The sequence below is a fragment of the Arvicanthis niloticus genome, chromosome 26 (assembly GCF_011762505.2).
Source record: "Arvicanthis niloticus isolate mArvNil1 chromosome 26, mArvNil1.pat.X, whole genome shotgun sequence".
Lineage (NCBI taxonomy): Eukaryota > Metazoa > Chordata > Mammalia > Rodentia > Muridae > Arvicanthis > Arvicanthis niloticus.
Window position 1 is genome coordinate 16,703,115 of NC_133434.1, and position 19,740 is coordinate 16,722,854.

The 19,740-nt window shown below is 43.8% G+C and overlaps 1 protein-coding gene across 8 annotated transcripts in view; it reads left to right on the plus strand.

The window, feature by feature from the left end:
* Nucleotides 1–19,740, plus strand: part of Nxpe4 (neurexophilin and PC-esterase domain family member 4) — a 247,174-nt gene that overhangs the window by 217,952 nt on the left and 9,482 nt on the right. For 6 of the 8 annotated variants that reach the window (XR_013107551.1, XR_013107550.1, XR_013107552.1 and 3 more), the window contains 6 exons: nucleotides 11,676–11,814; nucleotides 12,194–12,296; nucleotides 13,064–13,166; nucleotides 15,975–16,708; nucleotides 17,185–17,246; nucleotides 18,711–18,914. Coding sequence is in view for 4 of the 8 variants with exons in the window: in XM_076925056.1 (XP_076781171.1) it covers nucleotides 13,074–13,166; nucleotides 15,975–16,708; nucleotides 17,185–17,246; nucleotides 18,711–18,914 (1,093 nt within the window). In the remaining 4 variants the exon portion in view is untranslated. Of the gene's footprint in view, nucleotides 1–7,111; nucleotides 7,248–11,675; nucleotides 11,815–12,193; nucleotides 12,297–12,808; nucleotides 12,966–13,063; nucleotides 13,167–15,974; nucleotides 16,709–17,184; nucleotides 17,247–18,710; nucleotides 18,915–19,740 lie in introns of those variants that run through there. The other 2 variants (XM_076925058.1, XM_076925059.1) reach the window with 2 other exon arrangements.

Sequence of the window (19,740 nt, forward strand, 5' to 3'; positions counted from 1 at the left end):
GAGGGTAAGCAGTTGCCCAGCTATCGTGCTGCATAAAGCATATTTTAAAGTGTAAGGCTGTATATGTCAGTCATTAGGGAACATAAATGGTCAAAGGTGGAAAGAAACCCCCTGATGGGATTTCTTAAATACATACATAAATATATATATATATATATATATATATAAATATATATATTTAACAGCAGATGAAGAGCTGAAAGCCAGCCTTGGTAATACAAGTTTGAGGCCAGTCTGGGCTACACTTTTTTTTTAAAGTAAGGCTGAAAATATAGCTCCATGATTGAAGGCTTGCCTAGCATTTATGAGAGTCTATGTTTAACTCACAGTACTGAAAAGAAAGTGTCATGCTTTAAAATAATGAAATTAAACCAACTTTTATGAGATTTATTGATAGAAAACAGAATATAGATGAAACAGAATGAAAAGCTTAGACTCATGGGATCACATCCACATATAGACTCATGGGATCATATTCGTGTATGGATAGCAATTTGAGTTGATACATATGGCACCAGCAGTGTGTATGGAAATGATATAATTTCTGTGAGCTATTAGGTAGATGACATGAAATCTTTGCATAGAGCTGTTACTTTTTTCCATTTGATAAGATTTTTAAAATGCGTTCTAACATTCAGGTGTTAATCAGCTTCCTATCACTATTACAAAATATCTGTGATTATTAGCTTATAAAAAGGAAAGGTTCCCTTGGTCCCATGAAGGCTGAACACCGAGTGGGGAGGAATTCGAGGGTAGGGAGGTGGGAATGGGGGGTAGGTGGGGGCACACCCTTGTGGAGGCAGGAGGAGGGGGGATGGGATAGGGGGTTCCTGGGTGGTGGGGGGGAATGGGGTGAGGGGATAAAATCTGAAATGTAAGCCGGGCAGTGGTGGCGCACGCCTTTAATCCCAGCACTTGGGAGGCAGAGGCAGGCGAATTTCTGAGTTCGAGGCCAGCCTGGTCTACAGAGTGAGTTCCAGGACAGCCAGGACTATACAGAGAAACCCTGTCTCGAAAAACCAAAAAAAAAAAAAATCTGAAATGTAAACATAATATCCAATAAAAAATATGAAAAATAAATAAATAAATAAAAAAGGAAAGGTTCATTTGGGCTAATGGTTAGAAGACTCTAGCTGATGATCAGGAAAATCTAGTGCTTTTGGCAGGTAGGGATACAGATAACTGTGGCAGAGAGGGTGTGACACCTCAGATCATCAAAGAAGCAACAAGAAGAAGCTGGGCTCCTTAAAAGATGTCCCTCCCGTGATCACCAAAATCCTACAAGGCCTCGTAGGATTTGAATATAAAATCAAATATTAAATGCTTGCTGCCAAGCTGGGTGGCAGTGGTGCATGCCTTTAATCTCTGATTTCCTGCCAGCCTAGTCTATAGAGTGAGTTCTAGGACAGCCAGGTCTACATAGAGAGATTCTAAATTCAAAAGATCTAAATTCAAAAGAGAGAGAGAGAGAGAGAGAGAGAGAGAGAGAGAAGGAAGGAAGGAAAGAAGAAAGGAAGGAAGGAAGGAAGGAAGGAAGGAAGGAAGGAAGGAAGGAAGGAAGAGAAAAGAAACAAAAAGAAAAGAAAAGAAAGGAAAAGAAAGGAAAAGAAAAGAAAGAAGTTGAGTTGGGGCTTTTGGGAGGCGACTGGATCATGAGGGCCCTACCTCCACATGTGTCTTGATCCACTGTAGGACCCTGAAAGAACAGCTTGGTTTCTGGTTGCGCACTGGCTAGAAATCGCCGGAGACCCTGCAGGATTCCCTGCAAAGTTCCTTGCAAGGGAAAGCAGGCTTTTTGCCAAGCTGCAGACCTCCATAAAGCTGTGCCTTTCAATCCAGTAGGCACTCCTCTGCAGGCAGAGGACTTGACTGTAGGTCACAGAGCCTCAAGGTAGATCTCCATATTCATGAGGTACCTAAAGACCAGAGGGCGTAGCCAGTTAAACATTCTTTCCCAGACCCTCCTCCTTGCAAAAGGTATTTAACCTCAGGCCCGCCCAGGAAATTGCTGGAGGTATAGTTTCATCCATTTTCTGCCATGACAATAAATATCTTAAGACCATAACCTATTTCTCTTTTTTGGGACCCACCATGGGGAACAGTGGAGAAGGTTTTCAACTACCTAGCCAAGGTCTAATCTCCAACTGATAACCTCTCAACCACAGAGGCCCAGCAACCCAAGCAAGCATGCCTAGTGAGCTGTGACCAAGAACTCTCATCCCCTCGGGATGCAGCCAGAGCTCATCCCTCCCCCTCTCCTCTTCAGCTGCGAGTTGATCTAGCCCATATGCCCCACTTCAGTATTGATCCTTCCGTGGCCTCCCAGTGGCCCCTGAGAGGCCAAGGGCCTGAAAACCAACCGGTTCCCAGCCACCTTTTGACGAAGGGACCTCCAACCCAAGAGCTCTAGCCCATGTGGGACCTCAGACTGTGCTCTCTCATCCACGAGCAGAGTCCTGCAGCTTTGTTGACTCAGCACCAGCATGGAGTGAACAGTCAACTTCCTGAGCCTCTGCCTCTCTGAGCCCTAGCCCCTTGGGGTGACAGATGTGGGACCCACAATTCAACCCAACAGGACCCATGCGTACTCTACAACCCAACAATTCGCTGATAGATGACCTTATTAGAAGGTGGGGGGATGAGGAAGCAAGACCTAGTTAGCAAGTAGGTAAATGAGACATGGCTTTAAAGGGATAGCTTTCCCCTGCCCTCTTCTCTTTGTCTTTCTCTCTGTTTCCTGGCCACTGTGAGATAAGCAGCTTCTCCTATTTGTGCCATCTTGCCTCTGTGATGCCCAGCCTCATCCATACTCCCAAGTCAATGGAGCCAGCTGTGACGGTTTGTATTCGCTCAGCCCAGGGAGTGGCACTATTAGAAGGTGTGGCTCTGTTGGAGTAGGTGTGTCTCTGTGGGTGTGGACTTTAAGACCCTCATCCTAGCTTCCTGGAAGCCAGTATTCTGCTAGCAGCCTTCAGATGAAGACATAGAGCTCTCAGCTCAGCCTGCACCATGCTTGCCTGGATGCTGCCATGCTCCTTGCCTTGGTGATAATGGACTGAACCTCTGAATCTGTAAGCCAGCCCCAACTAAATGTTGCTTTTATAAGAGTTGCCTCGGTCATGGTGTCTGTTCACCACAGTAAAACCCTAAGACACCAGCCAACCTTGGACTGAAACCATGAGCCCAAGTAAATAGTTTCATTTTTAATCCTTCCTTTTTTTTTTTTTTTTTTTTTTTTTTTTTTTTTTTTTTTTTTTTTGAGACAGGGATTCTCTGTGTAGCCCTGGCTGTCCTGGAACTCACTCTGTAGACCAGGCTGGCCTCGAACTCAGAAATCCGCCTGCCTCTGCCTCCCAAGTGCTGGGATTAAAGGCGTGCGCCACCACTGCCCGGCTAATCCTTCCTTTTTTAATGGGTGCATGTAAGTGCATTTATGTGTGGGCATACATCTGAGGACCAGTGCTCATGTCTCCACTGTTCCTCTTTTGCTCTTCCAACTTACTCATTGAGACAAGGTCTCTCTATCAAACCCAGAGCTCACTGAGATGGCTAGTTTGGAAGCCAGCCTGCTCTAGCCATTACTAGTAGCTGCTCTTTAAGCCCGAAAACTTACAGATGTGCCACCACACCCACCCAGAATTGACATGGGGGTCTGAGGTTTTCAACTCAGGCTTTCACACTTGCATGACAAACACTTTGACCCTCAACCATTTCCCGGACCCAAAATATCCTTTTAAAGTTAGATTTCTTGTCATGACAATGATAATCCAAGACTCCACCTCCCAAAGGCGTCATGAATTACCAGTCACACCATCTTGGGGAATCAAACTTTTAACAAATGTGCCTTAGGGGACAGTCACCATCCAAACAATTTTGGGATTACAGAGAAGTTGCAGAGTTAGTGCACAGGGTGCTCACCCATCCCTCATACAGTTTCAGACAGCAGTAACACCTGTTCAAACAGCAATGTTCAAATCATAAGTATAATACTGATATGTCAGTGGCTATCGACCAAACTACAAACTTAATTCTGATTTCATACACTTTTTCGCGAATGTCCCTTTTCTATCCCCACATCCAGTCCAATTTATGCTGCATTTGTGAATAGTTGTCAAGTTTCCTTCCTCTCCTTCACTCTGACAGTCATTTGTCATGATCATTTTCATGATCGTTCATTTTGGAAGATCCCCCATAAGATGGGCCAGTGGGTCAAAAGGTGCTCACCTGATGACCTGAGGTTGATACCCAGGTCGCACATGGTGGCAGGAGAGAACCAAGTCCTGGAGGTTGTCCTCTGACCAACATAGGCACACCATAGTGATTCCCCCTCCCCCGCCAATTAAATGTAGTACAAAACTTTAAGAGTGAAGCATATTCGTGATAGTTTATACATTTTTGAAGATGGTGCCAGATGTTTTGTAGAATGTCTGTCAAATTTCTTCTACCTTCAATCTCCCTGAGTACACTGACGTGGTTATTTTTCTCATGAATATCACAGAAGCAGCATGCCCTTCCCAGCTCAGCGGGCTGGAAGCAGGATATGCCCTGATGTTCTGTTAACATTAACCTTGATCTATGAGGCATGGTGAGATCTACTGATCTCATTCATTGGAAAATAACATTTTTCCATTTTGAAGGTTGAAAATACACTGGTAGAAAGACGTCCTTGTTTTTTCTCGAACCTGGACCCACTGTTCTTAGGATTCATCGCAATCACTTTTTTAAAAAAAGTTTATTATTTCAAGCATATAGAGTTATGAGTGCCGGTGGGTCTGTGCACTGGAGGCAAATGTTCATGGAAGCCAGGAAAGGGAATTGAATCCCCTTGCAGCTCGAGTTGCAGGTAGCTGGGAAGCACCCAGTATGGTTCTGGGAACCAAACCCAGGACCTCTTCCATGGCACATGGTCTGGACTGCTGAGCCAGCCTCAAACTTGACATATCTTAGCTACAAGAATTACTATTACCCAGCCACTCTGCATTCTCTATACTCTGACTACTGCTTAGAATTCTCCTGCGGTAGACAGCTACTTCCCCTCTGTCATGCTACGATGTATTTGTTTATTTTTATCAGAACAGACTGACAGCTTTTAAAACTTATTTTGGCTGTATCCAATCACCAATGCTCCCCCACTTTGTGTCTTGCACTGTTTCAACTTTAATAACTTGGAATTCTCACAGGTTAGGTTTCTGTGCCATTCTGACCTGACTTCTGGTTTGTTTCTTCTTTTAAGTAATTCCTAAGCCTTGTAAGGTGCTCCGGGCTTCTCGTGTCCCATGTCAAAGTTCCAGAGTGAATCAAATGCTTCTCCAAGGAATCCTGATTTTCTTTATTGGAGAGTTTTGAAACCAAGATCTGGACACTGGGTATTGTTATCGTAGAGTAACTCAGAGATGAGAGCTTAGGAACACATTTGTGTGCAAACCCTTGCATAGATACAAGCATAAGTCTGTGGGTCTATTTTGTAGATATGTGCCTATATTGACAGCTCTAATTCAAATCAAATTCCACAAGGCTCCTTGAACAGAAGCATCCATTTTCTTTCTTATAACTCATTCCTCCTAAAATATGTCCCATCTGGCTCTTTAAAGGACACGTTTGTCTTTCTCTGGATTAAATCATTCAGAACTCAGGTTGCTATTCCTATTTTTGGAATAAAGTTGGAGATCTTGCAAGTCGCTTTCTGAGTGTCATTTCCTTCCCTTGGCTGCACTTTTTTTTTTTTTTTTTTTTTTTTTTGCCTTCTACTGAGACAATTGGACATTTCTATTTTATTATTTCACTTCGTTTACTCTCCATACCACCTTATTATCAATTCCTCTTTTAAAAACTAATGTTCAGTGGTCCCACTCAGGACCAACTAAGGAAATTAATTGCTGTAGTGGTTTGAATGAGAATGCCCCCATGGACGCAAACATTTGCACACTCGTCCCCGGTGGATGGCACTGACTGGGGAGGTTAAGAAGTACAGCCCTCTTAGAGGAAGTACGTCACTGGGGGCTGGCCACGTGCTTGGCATTGAGGAGCTCTCCTCTTGGCACTCTGCCACTGCCTTGGTACACTGCTATTCCTCCCTCCTCAGATGACCTCTTAGCCCTCTGAGTTAACCCCTGGCTGAAATACACTTTCTTCCATCAGTTGCTTTTGGTCATGGTGCTCTATCACAGCAACAGGGAACTAACACAGCCAACCTACTGTATTATTCAGAGTGCAATATGTCTTCACAGGCAAACATATGGCACAGATAAAATTTTTGTCTCAAAGGTTAATTGAACACACTGAGAGGGCTAATGGATGTGGAAGGTTGGCTGTCCTCACACTAGCCCAGTCTCTTCTTTATTTACTATATCTGGTTTATTTTTCCAAATTATTTGACTTCTTTCTTTCCTTCCTCCTTTCCTCCTTTCCTCCTTTCTCCTTCCTCCTTTCCTCCTTCCTCCTTCCTCCCTTCCTTCTTCTTCCTTTCCTCCTTCCTTCCTTCCCCCTTCCTCCTTCCTTCCTTTCCTTCCTTTCTCTCCTTTCTTTTTTAACCTTCTAATTTTAATTATATATATATATATTTGTCTGTGTTTGTGTACTGTATGACTGCAGTGTCCATGAAGACCGATAAAGGGCATCAGATCCCCCAGGGCAAGAGTTATAGATGTCTGTGAGCTACCTTGTGGTGTTGGGAATTGAACCTGGATCCTCAGGAAGTATAGTCAGTGCTCTTAACCACTGAACCATCTCTCCAGTCCCTGAATTTGTTTTCTTATCCTTATGTTTGTAATAATCTTGGAGTGTAATATTTTAGAAATATTTCTTGCAAAACTTCCTCTTTAGGGCCCACAATTATATGTAATGTCTTGGTACAAGTTTATAAGCTGGATGACCCTCTTGAATTTGATCTGCAGAAATCATACTACATAATCCCTCTGTGGACATGACACTAATCATGCAAGTTAGAATTCATACACCCAAGAACAGGCTTCAGGTTTCCTTGATCAGAGATAATTATCACTTGGACTGCAAAAGTCAAGTACATTGCTTGCCCATGGATGGCTGATTACAGATAAGAATTTGTACAGGGAGTTACATTCCTGAATACATAAACAACTCATACCACTTTTTTTAAAAGCCTGAGTCTCTGCTCAGCTACAGTGAAAGACTGAAGCTTCTGAATTCTGCCATACTTCAACATTTCAAGAAAGTCAGGCTTCATGGTGTAGGCCTATAATCCCAAGGACTTGGGAGACTGAGGCAGACAGGTAAGGAAGACAGGGAGTGCAGACAGGGAGAGGAGTAGGCAGGGCGAGAAGGCAGGGGAGAAGGGACAAGCAAGAAGAGAGTCATCGAGGAGGAGGCAGACCAGGAGAGAAGGCAGGGAAGGGATGTAGTGAGGAAGAGGCAGTCAGGGAGGGATGAATTCTGTCTCCTGAACAATCCTGATCTGTCCGAGGTGGCTGCAAATCTGATCATTACACAGACTTCCATTGATTAGGGGAAGTTCATTCTTGTATATCCAAGCCCATGAGTTATTGCTGATGTAACTGGTTCCAAACTCAAGGGTTCAGCTAGACACCAGCGTGTACATATGTGCTACAGTGCATGTGTAGAGGTCAGAGGTCAACCTTCAGGAGTTGGTTCTCTCCTTCCATCAGTATGGGTCCTGGGGAACTAGACTAGGGTGGCAGCCTTGGTGACAGGCACCCTTACTTCTGAACCATAGTCAAACCAATCGTCCTCTGGAAGTTGAAGAGAAGCCTCTATCTCCCTCTGGGACCCTGTCATACTGTCTCTGATAGGATGTTCCTTCCTTTGTAATTGCTTTCCCACCTCAAGGCTCCATGGTTACAAGGTTCTCTCTCCTAACAAGCCAATTCCTAAAGGATAATCTTTGTCAGCTCTTTTTCTAAACCATACAATTATGCTTTAAATGTACATGTGTTTCCTAGTGTCAGGTTGTTAGTGTGGGGAGTTGTGTTACTTTATGCAGGAACTGGGCTGGACTTAAAATTACAATTATTGTGCTTGCCTTTGATGAACCAAAGTCTTTGACTCCTTGTCTATATACAATGTTTAGAACAGAGGCTACCTTGACATGGAGGTTTTCTCTGTTCTGCTCACACTGTTAGATCATTCTGATGCATTTTCTAAAAGGTAGTGCTATATCTTAGAAGAGGGTCATTGATTTTCAATGCTAGAAAATCTCTGGGCACACAGATAACACAAAAGTCATCAGGCTAGAAAGTATGTCCTCCCCAGCCTTCTGTCCATTTCACCCCTGTGAGCACCCAGACCTCTGTGCCTCCTACTGAGATATATCAGCCAAACACTGCCATTGAAGCATGTGCCATCATGCCCAGCTTTTTGCTTGACTGCCTTACTTTTTATTTAGGGTTATAATCGTTAATAGGAGTCTGCAACTATCAGTCCAATGTTATCAAAAAGATACTATAAAGCAAAAAATAATTTTTTTTTGGTTTTTCAAGACAGGGTTTCTCTGTGTAGCCTTGGCTGACCTGGAACTCACTCTGTAGACCAGGCTGGCCTTGAACTCAGAAATCCACCTGCCTCTGCCTCCCAAGTGCTGGGATTAAAGGCATGCACCACCACAGCCCGGCAAAAAAAAATAATTTCATAGCTCTAGTAACCATTATACTTGAAGACTCAGAGCCCAAACTGGGTTTTTACTGCATCTCCCTGGACAGAGCTTGTCCTTTAACAAGAAGAGAATTTAAGAGTCTTCCTCATTCAGTCCAAAGTACTCCAGTCCAAAATGGTACCCAGGATCCTACCTTTAAAACCTAGGGCCTTCTGTCCTACTTAACTTTGTCAACTGGACACAGTCTAGAGTCATTTTAAAGAAAGGCCCCCAATGAGGGATTGACCAGATCAGATTATCGATGTGCTTACGGGGGAATTGTGTTATTTACTGATGTTGGAGGGCCCTACTGTGGGGACCACTATCCCTAGGCAGGTGGTCCTTGGAACATAAGAAAGCTAAGAAGAGAAGGAAGGAACCAGAGTGAGCCAGCAAGCAGTAGTTCCTGCCTCCAGGCTCATGCCTTTAGTTCCTGTGTTAGCTTCCCTCAGTGATGGACTTAGACTACAAACGTGAGAGGAAACAGTCCCCTCTCTATCTGACAGTGCTTTTGGTCAGAACATTTATTATAACAACATTAGGAAACTAGAATGTCCCCCAAGCTTAGTTCTTGCCTAGGATGGAGGTCTTTCTAGAATAAATGGCAGCAGACACTATTTCCTTGAGATCAAGTCTATACCTCTTAAGTAGGGAGCTGGCTGCTCCAGGGCTTCCAAAAGGCAGTAACACAATAACCCATCTCCAGTACTTTCCAAGACAGTGTTTGCTCGGTTGCAAATCATACAAATCCCAGACTTCAAAAGCCAAGGCCCAGACCAGGCAGGAGAAACCTAATCCATCGGTCTCTATAGTGTGCACCAGCCAGAGCTGCCTGGGCAATCAAACCTGTGTTTCTTCTTCCTGCGGGTCCAAACCTTCATTCTAATTAGCCATGAGCAGCCAGACACTCCTTCAGGGTTCTTTGAAGGACAACAGCGGTAACTTTCACAAGAGGAGAGATTCAAGTCCACATTAAGAATCAGACATAGTCATCCTGAGAGAAATTATAAGTCCTGTGAAAAAGCACTGCACTTTAAACTATGTATCTTTTTATATTCCAAAATGGGATACATATCATTAACATCTGCATTCAAGGGATTCCACATGTGCCCTTATTTTCTTCAAGAAAAGAGGCATGCATTTATTTTATAATTTCATAACTAAAACAGTCCTTAGGGGCAGAGCAGTTCCAGGAGCTTCCCCAAAGGCAAGCACGACTTCTTAGAAATTTAAACTTAAATCCCTCCTCTTCTGTTTTGAGGACAAATGTCACAAGCCAGGCAAACCTACATATAAAATTTGATCCAAAATTGAAAAGATGTCTAGGTGTTCATACCTGCCTCCTGAGGTGACAGAATCCTTGAGAGTTGTTCAGGAAACCAACCACACCACAGTCTGAACAAGCAGACCTAGCTACATGCTTAGAAGGGTAAGACACCTTTCCAGAACAAGAGAAAACACAAAACGCATGCTGTCAATGCTGAAATTTTCCAACTTCACTGAGTCGAAATAAAAGGCATGTAGACTTCCTGCTTCATTTCTCAGCTTCATGGGAGACGAACTGTCATCACCAACAACATGGTGACTTGTGTATAGAATATATAGGGCTAGCTTTGTGCAGTTTTGAGCTTCACATACTTGAGAATTTGAGAACTAATGTTCCTCTCCCTGGAATTTCTATATTAGTTATTCTGGGGTGTTGATTCTATGACAAGATGCTTGACACAAAGAACTTGAAGGAAGAACTGTTTCTTTTAGCACATTGGCTCATGCTCACTTGGACCCATGTGTCTGGGTCTGGCATGAATGAAGCAGGCCATGAAGGAACAGGAGCTTCTTCATGGCCTCTAGAAATCAGAGAAGAGGGTGGTGAATACAGGAGATGCCAGGGCAAGATAAAGCCATAAGGATGCACAGTTAGAGACCTTTTAAACATAATGGCAGTAAATAAGCCGTCCTTGGGAGCTATCTGAACTTGTCCATATGATGTACGTTTGGGTGTAGAAAATTCTGAGCGACAGAGAACATGAAAACAGGAACCTGGAATTCACCCTGTTTTGGACCTCACTGGATGACGTTGGTAAATAATTAAAACTCTCTCTTTGCTCTTGGTTCATGGAGCCAGGAAGACCTAGTATGCCTGTCTTATAAAACTAATGTCAATTCACATTGCCAATGTCTATATGACTAAAGCCCATTAAATCTGTAATGACTCAGGATGCCTGGGATCTGGGGAAGTTGTTGCCACCTGCCTTACCAGGAGCAGCTAATTGCAAATACTTCCCCTTCTTATAGACTCCTTTAGAGCCCAACTGAGGGCTCCAGACCCAGCTACGTAAGTCTAAAAGGGTTTGTTCAAAAGTCCTCCTATGGAAACAAAGTATCGTTACAGTTCATCTGCTAGAACATGACTAACATGCTAGAAAGTCTGCATTTTCTTTCTGAAAGAGCCTAGCTTGTCGGGTTTTATGTTGTGTTGTTGTTACGATTAGGTGGGTAAAGTGACAAGATCTGGAGTCTGAGGCTACATGAGACTCACCAGGGCTTCATGAGACTCTGTTAAAAACAAACAAATAAACAAACAAAAACAGCAAAAAGATGGAAAGGTTGGTGACCTGTTCAAATGTATATAAGCTCTTATAAAGGGCCATGTAAACAAGACGTATGAAGGGGGCCTGTTACCGTCCAGGAAGAGCCACACAAAGCACTCAAACACCAATGGTATCAGGATTCGGGATCCAAAATCTGACATCCAAGGGAGTCCTCAGAACCAGTTTTTACATGGGGAAAACAACGAGAAAGTCCATTTGCAACATTTGCAGCACACAGGCTATCTAGACGAAGCATCACTGTCTGACCTTTAAGCTAATAGGCTGGGTCTAGAGGCAAGGAGGCTAGGGAATCTCCAAAGTCCAGGCGGCTCCGTGACAAAGTTCGACTGCAAGATGTTTTTGTCAGGGCAAGGAACAACAAATCGAGTTAAGGTTATGAGCTACAGAATAAAGGTTGAGGGAATACGGCAGAGCTATTATCAAGTTTTAATATTTAACAGGCCCCACTAGACCAACTGCTGTTTCCTGTGGGCCCTATGCGTGTGTCAGAGGCACCTGCTCTTCCTGGGACTCTATCAGAACAAGAGCACAAATCCAATTGGATTGGAACATGTGACTACGTCCTCCTCTTGGTCTGAGGTATGATCACTATCACTGTTTTCTCTTTATTGTATTTGAGGTGCTTCCCCTTCAGTTCCTGTTTTTGCACAGCACGTACTATTCACAGGATAACCTGCATTTTAATCTTGGTAACTGGGTCTTCACGGGGTTGCTCAGATAGAAAGAGGTTCAACTTCCCATGGGAGTATTTGCAGTCTGCCTGTCAGACTTAAAGCCCCCTGATGTTTCAGTCCACTGCAACCATTCCGTGTGCTCTGGCCCTCATTTCAGCCTCTGCTTGACTTGGTCACTGCAGTTTGTACCAGATTCCTGCTTAGAGTGAAGGACATGAATCCCACTGGAAAGTAGCCGGTTTCCTATGCCCTGCAGCTTGTATCTGTGATATGTTTTGGTGCAGGAAGGCTGTTCATTGGTAGCACTCTCCTGATCACAGAAGCAGGCTCTCCACCAAGCTCACCCAGTTTCTTGAAATGAGACCAAAACGAGCCTTTATATTCAAGGTATGAAAAATCACTGGTGTTGGGAGGGGGCAGTATTCGTTTCCTGGGTGCTAAATCCTTTGGGATCCAAGGCAGAGGGTGCTTCTAAGAAGAAAGTTTTGAGAAGTAGGAAGTTTTGTAAGGATAGTATTCAAGCAAAATGATACAGTTTTTTTTTTTCTTACAACCCTAGGCTGACATCCGACATCTATGTATGTGGACCAGTATCCCCACCCTGGGTTATCTAACCTAAAGAAACAAACTCAGAGTTTCAGATCAAATACAAATGTCCATATAAAATGGGGGGGGGGGGGTGATTGGGGGAGGACTGCCTAAAGCTTCAAAATTTTTAAGAAGAAAGTAATACATAGGAGTTTTAAAGTAACTCTTTTTTAAGGTTGAGAGGTGCCAGAAAAAAACTGGCACTATGGGAAAGGAATCATCTGAAGGCTGGCAGACTAACTTCTACTAGAAGTTTACGTGGTTCTTAGAGTCAATATTTGTAAAGAATTGAGACTCCATAAAATTGCAGAGCCTGGGAGACCCAGCTAGATAACAGTGCCCTGCCTACTTCCTGTTCTTAGTGTCTTGGCTGATGGAGGGCTCCAAGCTGATAGCTAATGGAGTGACTGCAGCCGGGGGTTACGGGGGAGCCCGAAGGGCCAAGATGTCACCTTCGGAATAATTTAAGTGAGGAGCAAAATAACCGGGGGTGGTGAGCATGTTACACTTTTGCATGATTTACTTCCTGTTTTATTTAGTGGTAAGCCTCTGTAATTGTCTCGTAGGAGTTGAACAATGAAAACGATGGCCAATCGTAAGTCACTGTGGGTGCTGCTGTTTTTAGTGATCGTCTCCGTCTCCTTCACAGCTTTCAGAAACCCTGGGAAGGTAGGAGCTGATCTCTTTTTCTGTTCTGCTTGATATTTTGTGCCTAGGAACCGATGTAGCTCACAGCAGTTAATACGGCCATGTCTGAGGAGAGGGCCTTACAAACCTTCGTGTGTAAGCTAGGACCCAGGGTAGAGGGTACTTCTCACAGATAGGAAGTCATGAGGGCTGAAAAGCTTTATAAGACAGTCATTCTCGTGTGTGTGTGTGTGTGTGTGTGTGTGTGTGTGTGTGTGTGTCTGTGTCTGTGTATATGTCTGTGTGTGTCTGTGTTGTCTGTGTGTGTGTCTGTGTGTGTCTGTGTTGTCTGTGTGTGTGTCTGTGTGTGTTTGTGTGTGTCTGTGTTGTCTGTGTACATGTCTGTATGTGTCTGTATTGTCTGTGTATGTGTCTGTGTGTGTCTGTGTGTCTGTGTGTGTGTATGCCTGTGTCTGTGTATGCCTGTGTCTGTGTATGCATGTGTCTGTGTCTGTGTGTGTCTGTGTATGTGTCTATGTGTGTCTGTGTGTGTGTCTTTGTTGTCTGTGTATGTATCTGTGTGTGTCTGTGTATGCCTGTCTGTGTATGTGTCTGTGTGTGTCTGTGTATGTGTCTGTGTGTGTCTGTGTATGTGTGTCTGTGTGTGTCTGTGTATGTGTCTGTGTGTGTCTGTGTGTGTCTGTGTATGTGTCTATGTGTGTCTGTGTAACTGTGTGTCTGTGTATGTGTATGTGTGTGTCTGTGGATGTGTCTATGTGTGTCTGTGTGTGTCTGTGTATGTGTCTGTGTGTGTCTGTGTAACTGTGTGTCTGTGTATGTGTGTGTCTGTGTGTCTGTGTGTATCTATCTGTGTGTGTGTGTGTTTGCAAGTGTGTCTCTGTGTGTGCTTGCACAGACCTATACTGCTTGCATGTGAACATGTCACTGTTACACATCATCCACACCCTTTGTTTGCACCTGCTTTAAGGAAGCATCTGACGAAGAGAGTATCTGTTCATTTCTATGTACTGAAATGGACCAGCCTTTTAAACATAGTGGATAATTGCAAATGGCAAACGTTTCTCCCTCTCCAGTCCCAGGATTTCTAAATATCTATTCAAACATTTATGTGCTGTTTCCACTGCGTGCTGTTTCTAACCTCGCAGCTGTTTTGTGAAAGGCCTATGCTTCAGCGTGCTGCTGTTGGCTTTGTTGCTGCTGCTCTTTGACTTCCCTCTTACATTGGTTGCTTCTCGGCTTTGGAGTTGAGGTTTTGTTGGTGCTGGCTGGTTGCTTTTAGGTATTTGTTTGTTTTCAGGATTTTGTTTTGTTTTGCGATACATGGTTTCACCTTGGAGCACAGGTTAGCCCTTTTCTTGCTACAGCTCACGCTGAGCTCACACTTGCAGCTGTCTAACTTCAGCTCTCAGTGCTCTTAGGAAATTGTCTTATTACAAACATTTTTGTTCATAGTTTATCATTATTATCTACACCAGAATTGGGCTCATGCCGGGCAGTGGTGGCACACTCCTTTAATCCCAGCACTTGGGAGGCAGAGGCAGGTAGATTTCTGAGTTGGAGGCCAGCCTGGTCTACAGAGTGAGTTCCAGGACAGCCAGGGTTACACGGAGAAACCCTGTCTCGGGGAAAAAAAGCAAACTTTGGCTTTACCGAAAATTCTAATTAGTGATTGATGACAATGATCCATTATCATTACTTCATTTGACACATTTGAATATTTTAAATATCTTTTCAAACAATAGTGACAGTCCCAATAAGTATCTGCCATGTGCCCAGTGCTTTTCTAATGTCCCCAATATGTCCTAGTTAGGGTTTCTATTGCAGTGAAGAAACACCATGACCAAAAGCAAGCTGGGGAGGAAAAGGTTTATTGGGCTTACCCTTCTACATCATAGTTTATCACTCAAGGGAATTGGGACAGAAACTCACACAGGGCAAGAACCTGGAGGCAGGAGCTGATGCAGAGGCCATGGAGGGGTGCTGCTTACTGGCTTGCTCACATGGCTTGCTTAGCTTGCTTTCTTATAGAACTCAGGACCACCAGCCCAGGGACAGCCCCATCCACCATGGGCTGAGCCTTCTGCCATTAAGCACTGATTAAGAAAATACTCTACAGGCTTATGTACAGCCTGCTCTAATGGAGGCATTTTCTCAAGTGAGACCCCTTCCTCTCTGATAACTACAGCTTGTGTCAAGTTGACATAAAATTATCCAGCACACTGTGTTATTCCATACGCCTCACAACAACCATTCAAGGCACCAGACATTCAGTTGGTAAAACAGATTCACAGTTTTGTGAGTGCAGGGCCCATAAAGACTGGAGATGATGGCAGATCTCCTGGAGCTGGAATTACAGGCGGTTGTTAGCCAGGGGGAGTTGAACCCAGGTTCTCTTTAGGAGCAGCAAGAACTCTTGACTGCAAGGAAATTTTGGCATCCTCACATCACCATTTTGAAGATGATCTTAGCTATTTGGGGTTGAATGGGTTTTCCAAAATAAGTCATTGGAAAGCAGAGTAATATATATGACCACAAAATATCAGGTATATGATTTCTATACCTTTCAGTGGTCTATTAAAAGACAAAAGTTAGCTGGGCAGTGGTGGCACATGCCTTTAATCCCAGCACTTGGGAGGCAAAGGCAGGCCGATTTCTGAGTTCGAGGCCAGCCTGGTCTACAGAGTGAGTTCCAGGACAGCCAGGGCTACACAGAGAAACCCTGTCTCAAAAAAAAAAAACAAAACAAAAGCAAAAGTTAATCTACCAAAACTTGTTGCATTAAATAGCAACTTTTCTCTTTGTTTTCTATTCTATTTCCTGCCCTTTCAGCTATGGACTACTTTCAAGTTCCCTGTGTCCTTCAGTCGCTGGAACATGGTCACGAAGTCCTCATGCCCTGCAGTGCCTCTGAACCCACCAGTTTCACCCAAAGAGACAGAACTGATAATCAGGGAGATTCTGGAGAAGCTAGATCGACAGATCCCTCCCAGACCCTTCACCCACCTCAACACCACCACAAGCGCTGCACACAGCACAGCCACCATCCTCAACCCACGAGATACATACTGTGTGGGGGACCAGTTGGACATCCTGGTAGAGGCTAGAGACCATCTAAGAAACAGGAAGGGGTATGGTGGGGACTTCCTGAGAGCCAGGATGTCCTCCCCAGCCCTGAAGGCAGGCGCTTCTGGAAAGGTGACAGACTTCAACAATGGTACCTACCTCGTCAGCTTCACTCTGTTCTGGGAGGGCCCGGTCTCCCTGTCTATCCTGCTCATGCACCCCAGTGAAGGGGTGTCAGCTCTCTGGAGAGCCAGGAAACAGGGCTACGACAGAATCATCTTCTCAGGCCAGTTTGTCAGTGGTGCTTCTCATGTCCATACCGAATGTGCCCTGGTTCTAAATTCAAGTGTCGAGCTGTGCCAGTATCTGGATGCCCAGGACCAAGAAGCTTTCTACTGCATAAAGCCTCCAAATGTGCCCTGTGCAGCCCTCACCCACATGCATTCAAAGAACACGGAAGTTTCCTATCTTAGCCAACAAGAAAGGAGCCTCTTTGAAAGGTAAATAAGTATCATTTCACATTACCAAGGGAGAAGTGGTAATATAGCCTGCAGGGAGTGTATTCCAAGCTTGTTAACTTAGGACTCTATAAAAAGAGCCCTTTAAGAAGGGACCAAGGAATTCATTTGGAGTTAGCGTTCATTCTCCAGGAGTCCTCAGACTTTTAGGATAGGTAATCCTTATCGATGAACCCCAAAACATGGGTTGAGTGAAAATGAAAAGGTGAGAAGTGTGTATGTGTGTGTGTGTTCTAACACATTCTGTATCTCCATATACTACTTTGCACACATATTCAGGGTCCCTTTCTCCTATGGACTAAGAAATGAATACATGGAAACTTACTAAGTGGCCTGAAATTCTAGATGGGAAAATTGGATTATCACTGAGAACTCACAGAAGGACTAGCCAATCTGGGATCTGGAACTTTGCTTAAGTTGAGCCACTGTAGATTAATTTCTGTATTTGTCTCTTTAAGGTCAAATATAGGTGTGGAGATTATGGGGAAATCCAATGTGATTAGTGTCTCCAAATGCAACAGTAAGTGGTTCTGTGCTGGTGGGTGATGATTAACACTGGACCCATTTAAAGGTCCTTCCCTTTCTGTTGGACTTGGTCACTGTCTCAGTTCCTGTGAGGCAGGCCAAGACACAAAGTCCATAAGTGAACGAATGGGTGTGATCACTAGAACCTTAGGTAGGTGCTTTAGCTGCCATACTTGTCAGCAATCTACTCATCGGGTCAAAGGTCACCTGCCCATCTAACACTGGAACCTCCAGAGGGTGAAACTCTCTCCTAAGCCTTTACCTAGTTCCTTATCCTCCCCTACCCTCTTCACATTCTCCCTAGGGATGTCACTTAAGATGTCTCCAATGTGACATCTACCACCATCCTAATACCAACCTACACAATTCTCTCAGTGTTTGAAGACTTTTTTTGTCACAAAGAAGAACTTGCGCATGTGTATCTACTACTTCTTCTTGCATTGTGTTTTTACTCTGAGCAGCTCACACATCCCACCTAACGTGACTTCAGGCAGCAGTATCTTTGTCTCTCTAGGTTCACCATGAAAAGCTTGCTAATTGCTAAGACAGTTTTCCACTGAAAACCTTTCCATTGAAGGAAAGTGTGTTTCTGATCACAGGACTCAGTGCTTTCCCAGCATGCACAAAGCCCAAGGCTGGGCCCCCAGCACCACATAAACACACACCCGTGACTGTCAGATTCTGGAAGTAAAGGCAGGAAGATGAAGCATCAAGTTCATCCTTGGCTACATAGCAAGTTGAAGGCAAGCCTAGGCTACATTAGACCCTGTCACAAAAACACACAGAGACAGACTTACAGAAGAAAAGAGACAGAAGTTATTAAAATACTAATTTAGCCTTTTGGAGTGATGAATAATTGTAACCCCAAACCTGCCACTTCACCATCCTAGCCCCTCACCCCCCAGTCTCTTCATTACCCAGTGACTGTGGTTGAAGATATGATCCTTCTTGGATAACCAGGCTACTCTCCAGGACATAGCTACTATCAATGCACAGGGACAATTTCTAAGCCAAGTTCATCCCTGCCTTTATCCCAACAAGTGCATACTTTAATAATGACACTGAGAGCATGTGACAATCTCTGAAGCAAGTGGGATAAAATGGTAGTAGGATAATTTTTATGCTTCTCCACCTATTCAAGAATTGATGAAGTTGGTCTCATGACAAGGCTAACAAACACTTAAATTTTACTTTATAAGGCCTTTTGTATTCTGAGAGGAAAGACCCATGTAGTTTCATAATAAACACTAATAGGTATCAATTAGGGGGCACACATCAGAGGAAAGTTCTACTGAGAATAAATACTCCATTATAAAAATATTTTGATAAGCTTTTTTATTGTCACCACCAACTATACACCTATCCAAAGGGGTCTTTGAAAAAGATGGAAAGCAATGAATAAACACAGATGAATAGACCCGGTGTTTTAGAAAACCTTATCTTCCTGATTCCTTGGCAGAAAGAGTTCCAGTGAAGGAGAAATGCAAACTCGGAATGCTATCTGAAATCCCTAGTGGGCACGTCTGGAAAAACACATGGACTCCGGCCTCCTGTAGTCTGGCTCCAATTAAAATGAAAGACTGCCTGAGAGGAAAATTCATACATCTAATGGGTGATTCCACAATCCGCCAGTGGATGGAGTACTTCAAAAGCAAAATCAACAGTATGTTTCAGAATAAGCTATTCTTGGCTCTTTGAGAAACTATGTTTCCATTTCAAGGGGGGAAAAAAATTACAGGAAGTGCCTCTTCTTTACCATAGTTGTTAAACACAGACCACCGGCATGGTTCACAAAATGTTACTATCATTCCTTAGAACAATGTTCATTACCCCTAGTGTTTGTTTTGAATGAAATAAAGTAATGGATAGAGAGAGTATTTAAGAGACTGCCAGGCATGCTAACACATAGAAAGTAGCCAGAAAGCTGTAGCAACTGAAACTCTGATCACATTAGTGTAGAACTGTGGCTACACTCTTGCTCTAAGAACCCTAGTTTCAGTGCTGTGTTCACTAAGGCAAGACTTACCAGAATGCCATATCCCACCTTCACTTTCCACCCACCTATGTCACTGGGCCCTGGCTCTTGTCACTGAATGCAAGGTTGAGCCTATATCTTCTTACTGACCGTGATATTAGGCCCATCTTGTGGTCTCCAATACTTAAAAAACTGGTCCTCTCAATGGAAAGGTGACCTTGGTAGGGCTCTAAGTTATAATATATTATATTCCCAGCAGAGGGGACATGTTAGACCATGACCATGACCCGGGGTCAACAGTCAGCTCCTCGTTACTTTGTTTTTCTCAGTGACAAATGCTTTGTAAGGGCATCCCAGATGAGGGATTGTGTTACTGTCACGCATGTAAATGAGCTACTTGGTGCTATTCCATTCATAGTTCCCACAGAAGAACATAGAATACAGTCTTAAATTCCTAGAGTCATTACAGAGCTTTGCTTAGATTCTTTTTGCACGCATCAATAGCCTTCCTTAT